At 39.4% G+C, this 21,427-nt stretch overlaps 2 protein-coding genes across 2 annotated transcripts in view; both read right to left on the bottom strand.

Moving 5' to 3' along the window:
• The window catches only part of wdr11 (WD repeat domain 11), a 54,491-nt gene that overhangs the window by 25,509 nt on the left and 7,555 nt on the right, over nucleotides 1-21,427 (bottom strand). Inside the window, exons 6-11 of the mRNA XM_051422528.1 lie at nucleotides 19,812-19,977; nucleotides 17,078-17,180; nucleotides 16,261-16,459; nucleotides 15,059-15,159; nucleotides 12,187-12,363; nucleotides 2,263-2,347 (exon numbers count right to left, since the gene is read on the bottom strand). Coding sequence (XP_051278488.1) covers nucleotides 2,263-2,347; nucleotides 12,187-12,363; nucleotides 15,059-15,159; nucleotides 16,261-16,459; nucleotides 17,078-17,180; nucleotides 19,812-19,977 — 831 coding nt within the window. The remainder of the gene's footprint in view (nucleotides 1-2,262; nucleotides 2,348-12,186; nucleotides 12,364-15,058; nucleotides 15,160-16,260; nucleotides 16,460-17,077; nucleotides 17,181-19,811; nucleotides 19,978-21,427) is intronic.
• On the bottom strand, nucleotides 9,144-12,176 carry LOC127376029 (zinc finger protein 239-like). Its single transcript, XM_051422541.1, has 3 exons — nucleotides 10,643-12,176; nucleotides 10,145-10,220; nucleotides 9,144-10,008 (listed from the first exon to the last, which is right to left on the bottom strand). The coding sequence occupies exons 2-3, from the start codon at nucleotides 10,205-10,207 to the stop codon at nucleotides 9,214-9,216; spliced, it is 858 nt and encodes a 285-aa protein (XP_051278501.1). The 5' UTR covers nucleotides 10,208-10,220; nucleotides 10,643-12,176; the 3' UTR covers nucleotides 9,144-9,213.

Raw genomic sequence — 21,427 nt, 5'->3', positions numbered from 1 at the left:
CGGTGGTGATGAGAAATGATGAGCAGATGAAGAGACAGCTGTTTAGTGCCATGACAGTAGAGTAAATTCACGGTGACAAACTGACACCAGAGAGCAGGCAGAGGAAACCACTACCCAATCACTCACTTTAAAGCACACATACACACAGGCAGAGGTAGCTACAGAAAATTCAAGTAACTTAGGCTTGTGTTGCATAGCTCATTAAAGTTTGTTGCAGTTTTGCATTTGTGGACACCAACTTCTCTCATTAAAGAAAGCCAGGCTCCGCTTGAATGGATTGGTGTTTGTTCCCAATCAATCTCTTAACAGCATTAATTGATTCAATCTCGTGCTTAATTAATCCTGGTGAAATAGTTTTACCGCTCATTAGAGAATACTAACTAATGAAGCACAGCCTGCTTTTTGTTGATGTTTGGCTGTTGCATTGTGGGGCACTCAGAGTGTGGTGTGGTGTTCTGACTTGATCCCTTTTCAGTGTGGCTAGCCTCACAGACTATAATTATCAAATACATTGTGCAGAAGAACAGCAGGACAATGGGGTTTAACAAAACTGTACTAAAACAAAGCTAGATTTAAGGCAACCACATCACTAAAGTGTATCTTAAATGGACCAGTTTTGTTGTAATTATTAATTAAGTAAATGACCCAAACACTTGATATTAATTTACCATTAATGGTTATGGTAAAATGAATTAAGGTGTTCTTTTAAAATAAGCAACTTGATATGTAACGTTAACCAACAAGAATTATGAGTAATGTGGAATCAATCACAAAATTCTGAAAAGTTTTGTGGAAAAACCTCCTAATATAGAATACTGCTCTTCCATGAACTGCCCCTTCAATGTGTTATTGACAAGTTCATTAATTCGCTATTTAGACTTGAGTGAATAATGTAGCGTTCAGAGGTTAAAGGAACAATGCAGGAAAGGCCTGAACATTTGGCTTGATACCCGCCATAAGAAATTCAAGTAATTCAATCCAAGTGACATGAAAAATGATATTTATATGCAGCATGTATTTTACCCAGAAATCAATAGAACGTTCTCACAGCAGATATTTTGAATTGTCATAGCAGGAATACCACAGGTATAACTAATAACATTAATGTTGGCTCTGCTCTGCTTAGGTCTTCCAGTGAGCCAGCATGCACAATACCAGTGCCCTACATTAATGCCATTAGTAACACCTGTGCTTGACAGGTCAAAATGTCTACTGTGAGAAAGGTGTAATACGGTATAAACTGGGCTTTTGTGGAGTTCAGCAAGAAATTATTTCTTCTAAATGAGTGTGAACTGGCAGGTAGTGTAATTGTTACTGTTAATTGAGCAAATACGAGAGTGCACTTAATGTATAAATGTTATCAGCAGCTTTGGGTAGGTACGTACAATGGACATGACTTATCTAACACACTGTCTTCTCTCTACCGCAAATACAAACACACACGCACAGAGTAAATATAGGCCTTGTAATTCCATTTATTGGGTTGTTGTGATGAATTGATTTGCAGGGTACGCAAAGCTGGTCCCATTTTTCAAGTGCATCTAAGCTCCTTCTATGTTCACCCACACTTCAGGAAACGCACTCAGCATTCAGTTACTCTGCAGTCAGTATTTTTGTCAGCTCCTTGAGATCATTTGGTGGTTTTTAAATATGATTACATAGTTTGTGTTGCCAGGATTATTCTGTTACCTACGCTTTACATCGTAGCTAACAGGACTGTCACTTAGCAACATAAGACATTTTTATTTGTGGCCATGATTTCATTTGCATATAATGGCAATGTTACTTCAAATTTAAAGTTTAGACTTGAAATATGGTGATTTTGATTTTATTTTTGTAAGTTAAGTTGCTTTGTATGCATCATACAGTATACAAACCTTGTAAAAATGTATATCCTGTATGCTATATGTTTAACGACTATCTCAGCATCAGTTTGGATTCTTTTAATTTAGCTTGTTGTGGTTTTTATATCTTCAAGCCAAGATTCAGATAAAACCTCTATAAAGCAAGCTAAGGAATTATTTCTCTCTAACACACAAGAGCTGACATGGCACTCTAATTATGCGATTGCCAATTGCCTCTGCAAATTCTAATGAGCCTGAAAACAATCAACAGAAAATCAATTCGCCTCAAGCTGACGGGCCACTGGGGTTCATCTAACGTGTAATTTTACAGATACTTTTGATCAACAGTTAACAGCTAGGCCCTGGAAGTGTTATACCTTGTTGCGGACATTTAACTACACAGAAACGAAGATCTTACCTGACTTCACAAGAGTGGACACTGAGTTCTTTGTGGAGAAGACCACTGGTCAGGTTATAGACCAGTACAGAGCCATTGCTGGTGCCTGAGAACAGGAGACAGAAAAAGAGAGAAGTTCATGAGTAATATGAGACAGACTGACACAGAGAGACGAGGGGTCACAAGCCATACAGTTACCTATCTTATCAGCATCTACCCTCCAGCAGGATCAGAGAGACGGTGTGTCAGTGTGACACCCCTGTGTGTTCCCTGTCACTGCAATAGGTGTGGATAGAGGCAGCACATCAAACCCTGTGTCACTCAGCTTACAGCCTGAAAACATTGCGCTGTTTCATTTGCTGGTGGGAAAATAGCACAACAGCTACATCCCTCCCCAAACTCTGTCTGTCTTTTTTGCCACATTTGTTCATACTGTAACAGAGAAAATCAAAACAAACTAAAAGTTCTTTCTGATGTTGTTTACCGTTAGGGGGAAAGTTTCTAACCATAAAAAGTTGAAATTAACTTAGCATACGCAGGGAAAGCTGTAATTTTTTTTAGCAATGGCCTAGTTCAAATTCAGAGCTGAAACTAGAGCTGACACCTTCTGGTTGGTTGGTTCAATGACTTAGTCAATATTCTCTTGTCCAACCAAATTCTCATTGGTCAGATAATTGCTGGTCTTATTTTCACAAGAAGAAAGGGAATTGATTTGCTTGGCAACATTGTGTAATGTGCCCCCCCCCATGATCAGTCGACCAAGATTTTCTTTGGACTACAGCCCTTGTTGAAACACATTTATCTTTGTGCTTTGCTCAAGAGTACTCTGGCAATGACGATTAAGCATCTTCTGGGCATTTGAATAAGAGATGTTGCATTTTAGCTTTGGGCTTTAAAAGCACATTTTGCTTATTTAGCAGATTATTTAGTGTGTATTTATACCAATTGAGTATTGTGCACTGGTTTGTATTGGTGATCATTTTTAATTTATACTTTTTATATGGTAACAAAACAAGTAATAAAAGCTTTTACCGGTATTTGCATCTTCAGTTTTGAACCATAACTCGACACCCAATTTTCCATATGGAAATTTACCTTAAATACCTAGAACCGCTTTAGTTTTGTAGAATGCCAACGGCTAATTTTACATTACAGGAAAAAAAAGCACTTGTAAAAAGCAAAAAACAATTGAGGTTATAACCTTAGCAAGGAAGCTAAAAAACACAGCAATTAAAATAATTACTCAATTCTAGAGCATGGCAAAAAACAAAAACAAAACTCTGCAGCAGATGTGAAAGCAAATCGAAAGTCCATTCTCGTAATGTTTGGAAAGTGTTAACAATGTTTGGGGGATTGCACACAGGCAGGTGCAGGGGCACATTTACTTCTATAATTATCGTGAGTGTGATGGAGCTGGGCTGATGTACCCAGTACCTCAGCAAAGGACTACTCAGTCTGCACTGGGCTTCAGTTAGACAACCACATGCTGACACAACATCTGGAGGTGGTGATAGGAAGTGCCACATATGTATCTGTGTGTGTGTGTGTGTGTGTGTGTGTGTGTGTGTGTGTGTGTGTGTCTGTTAGTCCCCTCCTGCTTCCTGTGTAGCTGATAGATGGCAGGTAGTGTGAGACTGTAGGATGTTTCAGTAGGACACTGGGCAATCAGGAAGTGGGTGGATGGAGATAAACATACATATGCCTGGCCCTGAGTCGCCTCACAGCTGAGGTTTGTTTACTTTAATCAAGATGATCAAGTACAAGATCAAGAAAGTGCTGCCCCTCCATATGGCCTGCTGAGGCGAGAAATGAAAACTGTTGAAAAGGCTTGATTTTGATTCGGAGACAGCTACTTTAAATATGACAGCAAAATAGTTTTGAGTCAACAGGTTTGATAACAATTTAAGTTCTAAACAACTGCATTTACTATTCACTTTTCCAGAGTGATATGATCTCTCATATCTAGCTGTCAAATATGATGCTACAGCCAGGAGGTGGTTAGCTTCGCCGACTGGAAACAGCCACCCTGGCTCTGTCTAAAGTTAACAAAACCTGCCTTCCTAGAAAGCTCACTAATTAACACGTTAGATCTTGTTAGTTAAAACGTCAATTTGTTGTTTTACAAGGGGTTTTCTGCTGGGCCACTCTTTGCCTCCTGTTCAAGAAATGTTTTAGTGAGCCTAAGAGGTGCTGGTAGGGGAATTTAGTTATTCTTGGACGGAGCCAGGCTATCCAGTCTTCATGCTGGGCTAAGCTAACTGGCTTCTGGCTGTAGCTTCGTATTTATCGTACAGACATGAGAGTGGTATCAATCTTCTCATCTAATCTTGGCAAGAGAGTCAGTAAATGTAAATCGAAAAATGTCAAGCTAGCCCTTTAAGTTTGGCCAATGCCAACAACACACTTTAGCAAACTTAAAGGCTTAAAACTGAGTCATGGCTAACCTTTCACAGGATAGTTCAGCTCTGCTTCATCATAACACACTGAGGGAATTATTTAGTCATCTCAATTATTCTAATAAATTCAACAACTTACTACTGCTGCCACTACTGGTGGGGAACTACGGTTTTGTATATCTCTAGTACTTGTTCAATAATAAAGCACATTAAAGACTGCAATTGAATACATTATTTTTGTTTGTTTCTAATACATGCAGTCTGATTTCATCTCATGTCCCAAATTAAATGGCTGACTTAATGAATTCATTTAGAGAAGCAGAAATCCCTCTCTAAATGACATTTTCCTTGCATCATTTGGTGCATTAAAACTAAATTTGATACCAATCCAAATATGTTTCAACACCATGCACAACTGATGACAGAGCTGGACTATCCTCAGTGGAACTCAACTCTACAAATAAGTTAGAGGTGGCAGAAAATAATGTGACTGTGTGTAAAACTCTAAACAGGAGACTTTTGTGGACTGCAAACGTAATTGATATTCTCTTCGACAGACCACTGGAGAGAGTCAGTCCATTTGATAATTGTTTTGCTTTTAGAGGTGCATGTCTCAGTGGATGCCTTAATATCCATATGTAGGTGTTTATGTCCCTCATTTTGCAATTGACAAATCTATGTTTTTGCTGTGTTGATTCTTTATTCTACTCTTAATACAGTGAAGATTCAAACAATGCAGCAAAGAATAGCTGTCAGGCAAGTACAGATACATAAATTAGACATGTCACCATCAGATGATTGGGAGTGGATGTCAGCTTGTCAGTGTTTGTGTACATGTCACTGAAAAGGAAGGCTCTGGGCCTTGTACCTATCTGTAATGGAGCTGTCAGCTCTCACACAGATTACAGCTCTTTAGATAGGAGACCAAGAAGCATTGCTTCTGGGTAGCTAGGTTGGCTGCACAGATTTCTTTAACATTTCCTTTGGAGACGAGGAACAGGAAAGACTGGCAGAGGGGAAAAGTGAGAGATGCAAATAGAGAAAACGGAGACGGAAATTCCTGCCTTCCGTCTAATTGTAAAGAAACTGTGGATGGCAATTTCAACCCCGAGTGCTTTCACACCATCAGAGTGAGCTCATCTCTTGCTTTATTTGCTCCTTGTAGAAGGTGTAAAAACTTGGTTTCCCTTGACTGTTCCTCTGACTGGTATCGCATCACTGAAACTCAATGAGTCCCCCTTTTAACTCAGCGACACATTAGGGAAAACCTAATGCAGACTGGAACAGAGGCCAAGAAAGAGACTGAGCTGTATCTGCCAAGCACTCATCCATGGATCGCTCTGGATTTAGTGATCAGGTGTATTCTTTGGCTCTTGGTAAACAGGAGAGGTGACAGATGCCAACGCCTGCTAGAACACCTGTCACAGCACCAACCTCGACATCATTACTGAGGAAGTGACAATTGCAATCGTAACCTAGGAATGTTTTCAATTTATAAAGCCTGACAGGGAGACCATGTACCAGATTTCTAATGTTATTTGACCTGCTATCTTGTTGCAATAGTATATGTATTACTGCTAATATAAGAAATTGGCTATAAATAAAATATACTAGCCTCAACATAACATTTTAATTAAACATACGTCAGCTTTCGAATTGCCTGGACATCGCCTCCACCTTTCAGCAGAAATGTGTTCTCCATCTAAATCCCCAATGTCATTATGCAGTCCCCCAAACTTGTTATTCACAAGCCAGCTCACAGGACATGGAACAAAAGGCACATTTCGATAATGCAGCTAGAGACTGTTTAACTACTTGACTCTGTAAGATGACTATGGGGACTGGACAAATGATGTGCATAGAAAACTCAATTGGCTTATTCTAGTTTTAGATTCAAAACGCCGCTGGGAGCCAGCTGTGCCGAGTCATCCCACCACCATCTGCAGCGTGATGGGCTCCTACTGCACCCGCTCCAAAATTTACACACTGAAAAAAAAAGAAAAAGAGAAAGGTCTCTGACAGAAAAAGTGTTTTTGAAGTTAATGTTTTTGCTGTAATGGTGGTTGTTGTTCTTTAGGTAGCAATGCCCTTTCACTTTTAACAAAACACACCTGAGACAAACCTGTAAATAACAGATGGAGAAGAGAAGTGGTCATCCCTTTAGGCCCTTTAGAACTAATGCAGTCATTAAATAATAATGTCCACTGAACTTAAGAGATCTCGGTGTCCCACCATTGTGGACGTGATGCACATATCAGAAAGACAAAGAGACCCAGTGAAAACAGTTGTAAGATGTGTAGGTTGAAGGTGTTATTATTCATCTGCTTTTCTGTGAGTCTGAGGGAGGCAATGTATCTTTGAGGTATGATTAATTTATGTGGGCTATGTCAGGGGACTGAGCGTAGCCTATTTTTCAGCTTGACAACTAAACTGAAGGTTTGCCGTATTGGGGAGAGAACAGCAGTAGGCCTGGGCCTTAAATGGAATTTGGTGCACACACACACACACACACACACACACACACACACACAGCAACAGAGATACATACAAAAACAGGGACACATTATGTACACGATTCTGCTCTTAATTTCCGATTCAAATTGAGACTTTCATAATTGTATGCATCATTACTGTGGGGAAGATAAGGGAACAGTTTTTGAAGAAAATTGCTATGCTGATCTAAAACAAATAAATCCAAACTTTCACTGCTTCTCTCTCGCTCTCGTCTAGCAGCTGTCTCAGGGGAGTAATAAGAGAGACTGATATTTCAAATTAACTCCATGCCTTTTGCATCATTTGCTGAAACTGCAAAGTCAGATTCAATGGACTGCTGCTTACTCACTTTCTGCCTCAAAGACTCAAATTCACAGCAATGATTTGTATATTGAGACATACTGATATGTACATTTCATTTGAGAAATCATAGCAATTTTAAACACAAAGATGAGAATTTGCAATCTGTCTAGAGGTTTTAAGTGTCATCAAGTTTAAGAACACTTTGTAACTTCAAAAACGTTTTGCTGAAACCTTAATAGTTCATGTTAATTAGACTAAATTGGAGTATAATGATTGACAAGATTTAATGCCAAATTTAAATTAAAATCTACGTTGAGCAATACCAATGAATGCTCACCTGGAGACTCTGAAATGATTCATCCACAATTACAGGTCCTATAGACAGAGCATATGAATGTACTAATTTGATAATTGTATTGCTGTTCTGAGGGAATAACTTGCTTGACTTAATCCTTGGCTTCATATCAGTAGCTGTTCATTTCCTGTTTTGTGATTAAATGATGTCTGAGGTCTTGCTCTGCTGTTATTCATTACCAGTGCTTATTATGTCTTATTTATTAGACCTAAACCCAGACGCATATTGACAAAGGGCCTGGACGTGCAAGCGATTAAAATGTGTAGCCGCAGCTGCATAATCATTCCGCCCTATGCCCTCCAAAGCACTCTTCTCTCACTACATGTTTTGTGCGCTCATCACTGGGCAGCAACATTTCATAAATCAAACTAGACAAGATTCTTCTTCTCAGTGCCCAAATCTGTGGTTTTTACAGTGATGTTATGATGAATGACTGGGAGAGAGTACATTGGAACAACTACACTTTTAAAAAACAGATACTGTACAACCGTGACAGATGACGGAAATATACCACACACTCAATACCAGCTGTAGCCAAAAACATTTCTATGCTATATTTTTTGTCAGAAGGGGAAGTAAACAAGTTCATTAACCCAAGTGCTGTAGTGAATTATAATTCTGAGGATCTTTACATTGCTATGAAATTTAGACTACTTAATACTTAACTCCACTACAATTCAGAGGGAAATACTGTATTTTGGACCCCACTACACTGTAATATCTAACACTTTGAAAGGAACTACTCTGCATTATGAATACTTTCTTTTGATACTTTAACACATGCCACTGTAATAAAGTACAGCCTCATAGAGCTACTAGCGTGGCTGTAGACTCTTAGTCTTTTTGAGATACTTAATCTCTTGAATAAGTAGGCTTCGCCCTGTTGTTAAATTCAGCAGAATAGCACACTGTTGTAGAATCCTTCTGTTTTAGCATGCTTGTGCATTGCTATAAGGTCAAATGTGTACGATTTAGGGGGGTTTATTGGCACAATATGGCATAAATTAAATATAATATTCATAGATAAGTTTTCCTTCACCTTAGAATAAGACCTTCTTATCTACAGAATGAGTGGATCCCCTTTCACTACCATGTTTCTATAGTTGCCCAGAACGGACAAACCAAACACTGGGTATAGATCGAACCTTTCATGAGTTTCGTGGCCATCATAGTTTCTGATACGCTTAGAAGGCGACCTGTATTCAGTTAGTTGCAATCTGTAACTTTGCCACTAATTAAATCCTACATGCTCGACCTTTAAGGTAGTGCCTTGCTCTTTTATATCTGTATTTGCTGCTGTCTCTTTAACAGAGAAAGTAAAACAAGTTGCATGCATATGAATATTACTCAGACAGTTTCATGACGTTTCCACATGTCATCTTTTAACAGCCAATTGTTTCATACAGTACCAGTCAAATATACTTTCTAAACTGTATTAATGCACTGATGAGGCTTTTCTCCAGCGTGGATACAGTGATGAACCTTCAAGTCATCCAAGTGACAGGAACTATTCCCACACTTGTCACAGAGGTGTGGCTTTTCTCCAGAATGGGTGAGCTGATGATCCTTCAAATGTAATAACTGTCTGAATCTACACCCACACCGGTCACAGAGGCATGGCTTTTCTCCAGTGTGGATCCGTTGATGAATCTTCAAACTCGATGAGTTTCTGAAACTCTTCCCGCACTGGTAACAGAGGTGTGGCTTTTCTCCACAATGGACGAGTTGATGAGTCTTCAAATGTGACAAACGACTAAAACTACGCTTACACTGTTCACAGAGGTATGGTTTTTCGCCAGTGTGGATACTCCGATGAGACTTCAAACCCGATGATAGCCTGAAACTCTTCCCACACTGGCCACAGGAGTATGGTTTTTCGCCAGTGTGGATACTCCGATGAGACTTCAAACTCGATGATAGCCTGAAACTCTTCCCACACTGGCCACAGGAGTATGGTTTTTCGCCAGTGTGGATACTCCGATGAGACTTCAAACTCGATGATAGCCTGAAACTCTTCCCACACTGGCCACAGGAATATGGTTTTTCGCCAGTGTGGATACTGCGGTGAGACTTCAAACTCGATGATAGCGTGAAACTCTTCCCACACTGGTCACAGAGGTGTGGCTTTTCTCCAGTGTGGATACACTGATGTTGATACAGCTGTTCTCCACTAATACTGTCCTCATCCCCATCCTGAGGTCTATCTGGGGTATTGCAGGTCTGATGAAGCACAAAAAAAGAACATGCGTTTTAATGATACCGTTATAAGTTAGTTCATAAGAAGAGTCTTAGTCGAAGCACTTTTCATTGGTCAGATAGTTGCAGAAAAACAACTGAGAAAGTTTAAGTAACTTACCTCTGCTGATGAACTCATTTTGCCACTGGTATATCTCTTATCTTCTACTAGATATTCCTCCATCCATGAATCAACTCTGACATAATCAAATAAGATAGTAGAAGATAGTGAGTCTGGGAAATCCCCCAAAACTGCAATAATAAGAGAAATTAAGACTTATTGCCCTGACACATAAAAGTGGCCTTGAAAACATTAGTATGACAAAGAGATCACTACTAACTGTGCAATAAGGGTAATAGCTTTTTTCTTGTTAATTTTTAAAGTGCAGGTTAAAAACAAACTAACGTTATGTTTGGAAAATATTAATGGGAACAATAAAACAATGTTAGCTAAGTGGGGCTATTCCAGTCAGTCTTTATTTGGGCAAACAAAAAAGGGCCTTCACTTCACAACAGGACCAGTTAACAATTTACAGAACAACTTAACTAACGTTAATCAAATGATTTCACTAGATAAGGTTACCAAAATGTTTTACTGTTTAAAATGAACTTTTCTTACCGTTAATGTTTGAATGAAGTTTATAGTCTTCTGCAGGATAATGGATGTCTTCACAGAGAGGTTTGACAGATACACTGATGGTTTCCACGGTAACAAAGACCAAATCCAATTCAAAAGGTGCCAATTCTAGTTTGTTTGTATTTTCAAAATAAACTCGAAAACCATAAAGCATTCCATGCAAAAAATATATATTTCATATACTATAAATATGAATCATGACAGATTTTCAAAACTGTGCGCTGAGCAAAGCTTTACACCAGAGTAATAAACTAATTTAAAATGAAAGGAGAAAAAAAACAACTGTTATTTCTGAATCATTATGGGAATTTGTCACTTTATGCAGCTATGTAAATAAATGCATGCATTGACTGACAATTGACAAAAATGGGGTCAATTACCTATTTATAATGTGTTTTGTTTTTTGTTTTATTGCTGAAACATTACTGACTGATGTCTGGATACGGCAACAGCTGCACATTCAGATGCTGCAGCCAGTAGCCTAGCTCTATTAAACTAATGTTTTGTCATTTGTTGTTTTTGCAGCATTATTGCTATGACAGAAATAGCCTAATCTCATCAGAAAAGAATGATGGTTTGGATTAAGAGAGAGACATTGAGACAATCCACCCAGCCCACCACGGTGGATGCCGTCACCCCAGGAGGAGAGGGAAGAGAACCAGGATAGAAGCAATGCTGGCCAAGCTAATGTCCGGTCTGGACTAACTAGGACTCAGGCTGACCAAACAATGGGAAATCAGAGACCGGTGCCCACATCTTTACAGAGACCTGCTCCATCAACATCCCGGGTCCTTCTTTTTCATTGCGTTTCAGGCACTCTTTTGCAATGTGTTCATCACGCATGTTCATAGTGGCCTAGCTCACATGCACTCAAAGTGGATGGACAATGTTTCTTTTTATGTAAAGATGATAACTGATATATATCCATCTAGTCACATGTTATATGCATGCTGATGTTGAAGGATTCTAATGTGCTGACCAGCCTACTGACTGCAGAATTTGAGTCAAAAATACAAAGGCTACCAGCTGAGCAAAGCCAGCTTTTTGGACAGAGCTTCATCTCATCATATCTTTTTGATCAATTGCATGTTGTCTTTGTTCAAATTAAACTGCAGACAAACATAGCTAAGTGATTAACAAAGCATTTACGTAGACTTAATTCAGCTTTATATTATAATAGAGTTCACGAGTACAATCCATTATGCATTTTTAGACATAATAGTTATTTATCTTAATGAGCAGCACATTATGCAACATTTACTAATGTTCAGTAAAACTATTTGTTGCCCTGGTTATGACAGAGAAAAGTCACAAAAACAAAAAAGCAATTCATTTATTATTGATTTTCTCTATGATCCGAAGCACTGATGTAACTGTATTTAATCTGAAAGAGCGACACATCATGATGAAATAAAACAACATACTGGACATCAAACCCCCACCCTGCTGGTGGTAGTACTTTAAACTTCAATGAGTTTTGTATGCCTATGTGTGTGAATGTGTGTCAGTGGTGCATTATTACCTACCTACAGCCAGCAGGGGCTGGTAGTGGTTGATGTTTTTGGTGGTAAGAGGTGGACACATGCGGATGGCAAACGGTGGCAGTGGCAGACCAGACAGCAGGCCAGTCAGCAGGAACTTCAACTGGACCTCTTGCTGGTTAGATGACGGAGGAGGAGCCTCACCAGCTATTAAGGTCTGACCTAGAGATAAAACCACAACATTTGCTACCTAATTAATGGGGCAATAAAAAAAAAAAACACACACACAGTAAATACAGCCTTCTTAGCATTGCTACAAAAATATGAGACGTGTTAAATGTCCGTCTTTCTGTTTTTTGTAATTTAAGGAAGAAGGATCCTCTTCTTCCTTAAAGGATGTACAATCTGCAATAAATCAATATTACAACTCGACGTCTGTTTACTTAATTACATAGAAACAATTTATGTGATTGAAGTTCCAATTAGGAATGTTCGATAAGGTTGTTTGCCCTTGATCCAAGTCCTTTAATATTGCGCATGTGTTGATATAACTGTGTCCAATATAATATTTAGGCTTGCATTAAAATTAGTCAAGCTGATCCAATTTAGATGACATGTCTGGCAGCAGAAAAAGTCTGCATTAAGAAAATACGGGCTGCATCTTTAATGGTTCCCTATAACTTTCTCTACCATGTTCCTCAGTATATTTTATTACATCCCTGGAGAGAGTATTTTCAGTCTGTAAATGTTTGGGGAGGAAGGTTTGGACAGGATTTAGACAGCTACTCTGAAGCAACCATGTGTATGGATATTTCATTAAAACAGCTGGAAGCAGTTTATTTATCTTTTTCAGTGAAGCATAATCTGACATTTTTGAGTTGGGATACTTACAGAGCACTGTGTATTACAATAAAAGGATAGCAATAACAAAATTAAACACAAGCAAACAAAGCAAAACCTAGGACACAAACTAATAAAATACCAACTAAAGCTACCCAACATACCAACAGCAACAACATCAACTATTGAACAGCATCCCAAAGTAGCTCCTTCCACAACTCCAGATGAGGCTGCATAAACATGAGACAGATATGGTGTCCTACTTTTGTGCAGGTGTAAGTCTTCCTACATTAAGTCCTGTGGCAAAGTGTCATTAGCACCCCGACGGAGACGTGAGTCAACACATGCTGGAATAAACCTTATCTTTTGTAGCATGGAGAGAAGTGTGTGACTATCTTCCTGTCTGTGTGTGTTTTTCTCAGACATTTAGAGACCTATTTGTAACCGTGTTCATTAGCAAATAAACCCTTCAACTCGGCCTTACCGATCGGATTCAAAGCTGTTCTTTGGCTGAAGTGGAAAAGCTCACACAATTTGACTGCAACTGGAGCCAGCAGAAAACAACCAATGTCTTTGGATTCATTAAGCTGTGGCCTCAGTTATCAAGTTGGGAAGGTTTAATGATCTGAAGGATTTATTGATGAGTTGGGACAATTAAGCCACAGGCCCGTGTTTTACACAGGGTTATACACATCTATATGCGTCATCAAGATAAATCCACTTTGCTGATTTCATTAAATTTCTAATAGAGGAAAGTCATAGAATTTTCACTATAAATATAAGTCCCAGGTTCTATATTTTCAAAGACTTAAACACGCCCTATTTTGTACTGAGGCTGGGATTTTACTGGCAATGCCACAATTAAACAGTTAATGACTATATTTTATACATTCCTAAATGGTCGATCATCTTTCACCTTTTGTTTATTTGCTGTAGAGCTATAGGACATCTGAGGGTGCAACAACATTGAAGGTATAATTGGTACTGGTTGAAAAATCCATTTGCTTTTCATTTCATGCACCATAATAACCTTCTTTGCATTGGAAATTTAATGTCTCTCTAAATGAGCGTCCTTGCAGTGCAAGATACAATAAAATGTGATGTAGGAATAATTCAAACCACTACATCAATAGAAAACAAACCATATACACAACAGATTGCAGCAAATGAAAATATGCAATGAAGGTTTTCTAGTTGGCAGCTCTTGCCTACAGCGATGATCAGTTTGGCTTTGCCTGTCTGACGTCCTTCTTGTGTCAGCCAATCAGCATCAGATTTTAACAAGCTATCTCTTTCACAGAAATTTAGCAACCTGCTGGCCAGTGACATTCCCTCATAACAAGAGCTTCAGTCAGCAATTGTCAGACATAGCTATTGCTCCAGGCAGTAGCTTGCTTCAATCTGTGTGTGTGTGCTTGTGTGTGTGTGTGTGTGAGGGAAGAGACAGCAAAATCTCCCCTCTCATGCCAGCATAACTACTACTGCTCCACCTCCCCAAGGCCTCCCGCTCACTGGCAGTTTGACTCTCACTGAACACAACTGACAAAAAACAAAAAAACCCACAAAAAACAAAGAAGAATGAAAAAATATGTCCTGCATCGCATTACTATTCTATACCCACAGTCATCTTGTGATAGGCAGCTCTGTTCAAAATCAACAGGGAGGAGAGAGAGAGGGCGAGTGGACTAGAGAGAGAGAGATGGAAACACATCATAAGTAAAAGGATGAGATGGTAAAGAGACAAAAGTGAAAGAGAGGAAGGCCCAAGCACCCTTGGGACTCTTTGTGCGGAGCCGCTCAGGCAGGAATATCGCTGGCCTGTGTAGTGCTCAGAGGAGAAACTAGCAGTCACACATTAAAGCAGAAAGTGAAGGGGTGCCCTGAGGCCCACACACCTAACTGATGTACAATAAAAGATATAAGAAGGCCTGATGCACACATATACACAAGTCTCCTTTCACATTCATATTTTCCTTTTAAAAGGAAAGTCATCCCTCTATACAGAGAGACATTTTGCCTGACACCAACATTTCTGATGCTTGCTAGATGATGCTGATGGTGACGTGTACAGTCTTACCAATCATACTGTTGAGAGAAAGATCCTGAATCCTTTTCTGGTTTGGACCCAGTGGAGCTCCACAAAATGACACAGGGGAGTAGAGCGGCGACAGACCCGAACTGACAGAGAGGGGAAAAGAAAATATTAATTAAATACAGTTTGAAAGAACACATCTGTTATTGAGACCAAGCGCATGGAGAGTGATGAATGAATAGTGCTGGTGCCAATGATGAATGTGATCTGCTGATGAGGGAGACAGCAGCATTTGTAAATGATGACATGTGTACCAATTCCTTGTATTGATTAGATGCTTCTTAATAAAAAGCAGAGATGATGTCTAAAAAAAAAATATTTTCATGACGGCTGCAAACTGTGATGGAGCTTATAAGATCGGGGCTTGACCTATAATCGAACAGGTACAGCAGAGTGAAATATCCCCACTCTAAATAACTCATCTCTACCTGCTCAACACACCGTGACAACACCACCTCACAGAGAGAATGTAACTGGAATTATAATGCATGTCAGTATATCAAACCAAACCATCTTTGTGGGATTTGTATTGGCTTTCAAAGAGGAACACTGAGAATGTTAAAACAATCACAAGGAAGCATGAGATTATTAATTCAGTGTAGTGTGAAAGACGATTGCAAGCATATGAATAGTCCTAAAATAGAATTTGCCTACCCACCTGTCTGCAACTTCAAGCAAATCAATTCAAACAAGACTGTAACAAGACAATTCATCACGATGTGGCAAACAGCACAAGCATGCCATCCCATATTTAATTCAATGCTGTAGATTTCTCGTTTGCCCAAAATAAATTCCTGTGTTGGTTTGCTCACAGGCAGACAAACCTATCTCTGCCTCACACAGGAAGCCAACTTGAGAGAGAAATACAAAACTGTCTCCTCGACAGCAGCAAGGGAGTGCTCCATCAAAGGGAAGCAGGGCTCATCAACGATTGCTAAACTCCGTGCACCCCCTACCTGCACTAGTCACTAAAGAAGAAGACTAAATTTAGCTCAGAGGATTATGTAGTTTAAAGTCAGTTTAAGTCAACTTAGAAAGAGTCAAAGTTTTTAACCAATACCTCTCACTGCCACTGGATAAAAAAAACTGTAATGTAGCTTTGCAGAATTATTTGTGTGTGTGTGTGTGTGTGTGTGTGTGTGTGTGTGTGTGTGTGTGTGTGTGTGTGTGTGTGTGTGTGTGTATACCTAGGATTGGCAGCAGCCCTGCCGGTGTGGGCTTTGAGCTCCCACAGCATGGCTCTGCCGTCACTGACCATTAGCGCGGCATTGTTTTCGTTGACGGGGCAGATAACCATGCGATATGGCCGGACTGTCTTGGTGACCCGGATGGCATCGCACTGAGAACGCAGGTCATACACAAGCTCATGGACACTCTGCTCAGGATCTGAGGGAGAGGAGGAGGGATGGGAGATAAGAGTGGTAAAAAGGTAGAGAGAGAAAAGAAAGGGAAAACAATGAAATGGAGCAAATTGGCGAAGAACACATGAATGGCAGGATACACAAACAAGGAGAAAAAAAAGAGAAATGTGGGAGAAGACATTGAGTGGATTTTAATAATAAGGAGGATAGAGACAGAAGAGAAAGGGAAGTAGATAAGAGTGTGAAAAAGTGCAATTTGGAGACAGGCGAAGACATTTTGTGTAAGTGTGAGAGGACAGGGAAGGATTTAAAGAGATAAGAACAGAAGACAGGAAATAAGACACAAAAGGAAATGGCAACAAAAAAGAAAAATAGAAGAGATAGCAAGGAGAGTAAAGTGAGGGAGATTCAGTGAGACAATGGACTCTCATTGGCCTGCAAGTCTAAGCCTAAGATAAATGAGACAGCAAGAGGCTAAATGCTCACTGGAGCATAGAGAAAGGCTACAGGCTCTGACTGCAGTGCAGTTGAATAGATGGTGACTGGGGGACGGCATGGGAGTGAGAGTGATTTGTGAGCGGGTACAGTACAACTAGCATGTGCTGCATGCGTGTGCGCACTTCTCTGTGAAGAGGTTTCATACCTGATGCTTCCTCTGAAGTGATAGTGGAACGACAAACTCGGAGAGTGATACACCCGTTCTCATGGAGACAGTAGAGGGCGTCCCGCTGAGCGCAGGGAATCACCTGAACACAGAGAGAGAGTCATGGAAACAGGTGATGATGTGTGTGTTCATGATCAAGTTTGCCAACTGTCTTTTAGTGTAACAGGTGGTACTTAAGTTTGCTCTTAGCATTGCATCAACGTGTTTGTCTGTTTCACAGACTAAGAAATCTGTAACATGTTCACCAAGATGTACATTTGTTTGATTTAGTACAAACGCAAATGCAAATGAAAGCTAAGCCGAATTGAGCATAAGCCCTTGTGTTGATCTGAAATGATGGATTTTTAACTTCTGTTTGATACTCATCACAGAAATATAGAACTAATACGCCAAACAATGATAATTATTTATATAATTTTCAATTAAAAGATTATTCATTTGGTCAGAAAACCATTTTCCACCAATTTCCTAATGCCCAAGGTGATATCTTCATGCTGCTATTTTTGTCCAACCAACAGTCCAAAATTCAATTTATAATAAGAAAATAACAAACTTGATACTCAATTTGGAGATGCTGGAATCTAAGAATGTTTTATGATTTTGCTTGAAAAGTGTTTTCAAGTGTTTAATCGACTTTCAAAATAGTTGCAGATACATTTTCTGTTCATCACTTTATAAACCTTTTCTAGATAGAAAACAAATATTATCAGTCTTTATGTTAACATAACTTGACGTTTTGATGAAATTATTCACTAAAGGTTATATGACATTCACTTCTACTAGATTTTGCACTAAAGTACATCTTAGACCAAAGTAAATGGGTGCTACGGCCCAACAGACTCCATTAACAAAACCAGTAATTTTATCTCTGAGATAATTGTAACACACCTACTGGACAGAAACAAAATAAAACTGTCTTAGTTAGTCTTTCCCACAATCACCAGTGCTGTTTTGGTCAAAATAAAACCCTAATTCACCGAGTTAGACATGAAAATCTTTGCAAGATGGGCATTAGCAACAATGTAATTCTTACGTGTGTCAAAGTACGTCCACTGACAGGCTCCGATTGTTATTCTTAGAGTCAGACAACATTATGGAACTATCTAACAACTAACATTATGCTCTTTCAATGGATGAACAAGCAGAAGTGTACAAAGTGTACAAAGCAACATCATTAGGGTGAAAAAAGTTACCATGCTCAGTACATTTTCAAATTTCAAACAGGACCAGTTTTTGAGTTGAACAGGGGGTTATAGTTTTAGTACTTATATCAGATTTTCCAATTATCATTCATTCTCTTTCTGAGCATCAATTTTGTTTGTTCTTTTTCACATAATCATTTGAAAACCAGTGATAGATTCTGTAATGGAATTGCATTAGATGTACAGTTACTGTAACTCTGTGTACATTGTTTAGGTGCCAAATTTGACAGTGTGTGGTATAGATGTGCTTGTGTCTATGTTTCCCTGTTTTTCCTTGGCTCTTCTACACACCAGCCCAGACTTTTGCCGAAGCTGTGTCATCAGTCATGCAAATTGGCTGTGTGACAAGCACTTTATAACACTTAGAGAAGGGAGGTGTTGGCCGGACAGAGCCTGGATGGCTGAGTAATACTCCTCTACTCCTGCTCTGTGACTTTAGGAGTTACTCTGCGACTACAAAGGCCTGTTCTCAACCTTTGTACTGTTTAACCATGGATACATTTATTAAAACAAGATCACTGACAACCCCTAAAAAGTATGATTTATGAAAGTCAAATAAAATATAGAACAGAACACAATTGGACCACACAGAAAATGTCAACTGCAGTGATAAACTGGGGAATAGTAAAATGCTCCATGCACGTGCACTTTCAAGGTTATACATTTGAATATTATGGCTCAGAGACATACTCTTTGAAATGATAAGCCACCACAATTGTCATTCTTTCGCAGACAGACACAGGATTGGAAACAGAGTTACATTAAGAGACAGTTTCTGTTCCATTACTGGGTTTGCAGGCATGACAAATCCTTTATCTAATACCCCCACAGCATTCGTCAATTTTCAATTAGAAATCCAGACTCCAAAAGAAGGGAAGTGGCACCTAAAAGGTCAGCAGTGCTGCTGAATGGGACTATAGAAAGGAACAAGAAGTCAGACGATATGTAATGCTGGTGTAGCTAAGGACTACACAGTCCTGCTGGGCAGTCGTCAGACCTTGATGAGGTGAGCACTGGGAGTGAGGAAGAAAACTAGTGAACTTTATCATTCATGGCAGGGGGAATTGGCTTCCTGGAAGAATCATCCATAAAAAAGGACAGGTTTTGGTAAATCCCTTCAAGTAATGCAATAAAAGTAGAAAGTGTGGGTTCATTCGAGGGGAGAGAAAGACGGTGATGTAGGAAGCGTGTTAGAGCGAGACACCACAGCCATCCTTTAATTTATCTCACCTAGACCAACTGAGACGTCATTGCAAACACTGAGCAGGTTGTCTTTGCTGGTAAATTCCAAATGCACAGCAGGAATCTCTCTCAATCACATTTAAACCCGTTAGAAAGAGGGCTGAGAGCTGACAAAATTCTGACCTTAAAAAAAATCTTGTAATTAGCAAAATGAACCCTCTTATTTCCACCAAAAACTAGTCTACACTCTTTTTAGATTTTAATTTTCACAAACTTTGATTCCGTCAAGCTTCCGTCAGAATTAGCTGTAGATGTATGCAGAGCCCCACCTGAATGAAGGGCACCCCGGAGCGCTCAATGGCCACCACGCCCACCGTCTGGCTGAGCTCCAAGTCCAGGATGAGGATCTCTCGGGGATAAAGCAGCAGCATGTGGTTCCTCTTAGATGGCAGGTAGGACAGCTGGAGGCAGTCATTCAACGTCACCGCCTCAGCACTAACAGCGCCACAGAGCAGAGGAAGGACGGGCACAAAAAAGAAGGAAAAGGAAGTGAATTTCAGTGTCAAGTGTACCTTCTTATCTGGGAAAAGTTGGCTATTACTTCGATAAGCCATAAATACATGAATTAATTCATTTATAAAATAACGTATTCCTACATTTTGCCACTGTTTTGGATATTGGTTTAATGCACAGACTTAATGTGTGCATTAAACTTTATGCACAAAGACATTTCCAATAACTGGAATAGTCTAGATAACAAGAGGTATTGCCAGTCTTATTCTGCAGACACAGCGCCAAAGATAAAATGAGACTCTGCTCGAACAACACATGTATATGAAATATGCAAATACGATCTAATGTAACCAACGTAATGATAGATAAAGTCTTAGAAAAAGTTTAATAAGAACAGTCTAATTTCTAAGATCAACTTGATCTATATTCATGTCTTCTCCTATAGACGGCTGAATAAATTAGTTATAACTGCTGTGGTCTCAGGGAGTCACAGACAAATGAGGGAGAACTTGAAAGTGAATTTGGTCTAATGATGGGAGGCTGTTGAATTAAGCAGCTATTGCCAGCGTCACACATAAATCCCTTCCATTATTTTGACAGTACTAAAAATGTTAAAGTTTGTGTGCTTTAACTTTTTCCATGTGTGTTTCAATTAATTACAAATACTAGCTTATTAGTGGCAGCATCCAGGTTCAATCTCTCCATATGTCAACAAAAGAGTCACAAATACTTAACAGTTCAGTCAAGAAGGAAAGGAAAGGCTGATTTTCACAGAAGCTATGAGCAGGTCCGTGGCCATAACTCATTCCTACAGCTTCATTCCTTTAGGTCACAATGAGATCACATAAAGGAGAGGGAAACTTTATAACACAATGGAGATCATTATCAACTTGGGGAAAGCGTAACAGATAAAATGGACTCAATAGGGGAACCTTCAGGAGTTGCTGAGTGAAATCACACCAGTTACCAGCTTACTGAAGTCAGGCGAGGCAGAGATATGGGCTGAAATGTCTGAGCCACCAAAGGCATAACATCAGAAAGAAATAGTAAAAGAGACTTCTGTGTCTTAGATGCAAAAAAGAAACCAACAGATCTTCAGAGAGAAAGAGGAAAAACCGAGAAAGAGAGGAAAAACTAACCCCAAATCCTCCCCAAAATATTCAGCTGTCCAATTTCTAAAACATCGCCACTCCCCACATCTGCTGTGAATAAGAATGAAGGCTACAGCAGCCAGTGGATCATACACAGTTATACATTGCCACATGCACACATCACACACAGTGTGAGTCATGAATGAATAATAGCACAGGAGGTTATCTCAGAGTTTCAAAGAACTCTGGGCTCCTCCTGTTTTTTAATCATCTTAAATAAATGACCCAAAGGATAGTAAAACCAAAACAGTGTTATGCATTATATAGTCATTTCAGCTTGA

The sequence above is a fragment of the Dicentrarchus labrax genome, unplaced genomic scaffold (genome assembly GCF_905237075.1).
Source record: "Dicentrarchus labrax unplaced genomic scaffold, dlabrax2021, whole genome shotgun sequence".
Classification (NCBI taxonomy): domain Eukaryota; kingdom Metazoa; phylum Chordata; class Actinopteri; family Moronidae; genus Dicentrarchus; species Dicentrarchus labrax.
Note: the sequence above shows the minus strand (reverse complement) of the source record. Positions and strands in the feature narration are given on the sequence as shown.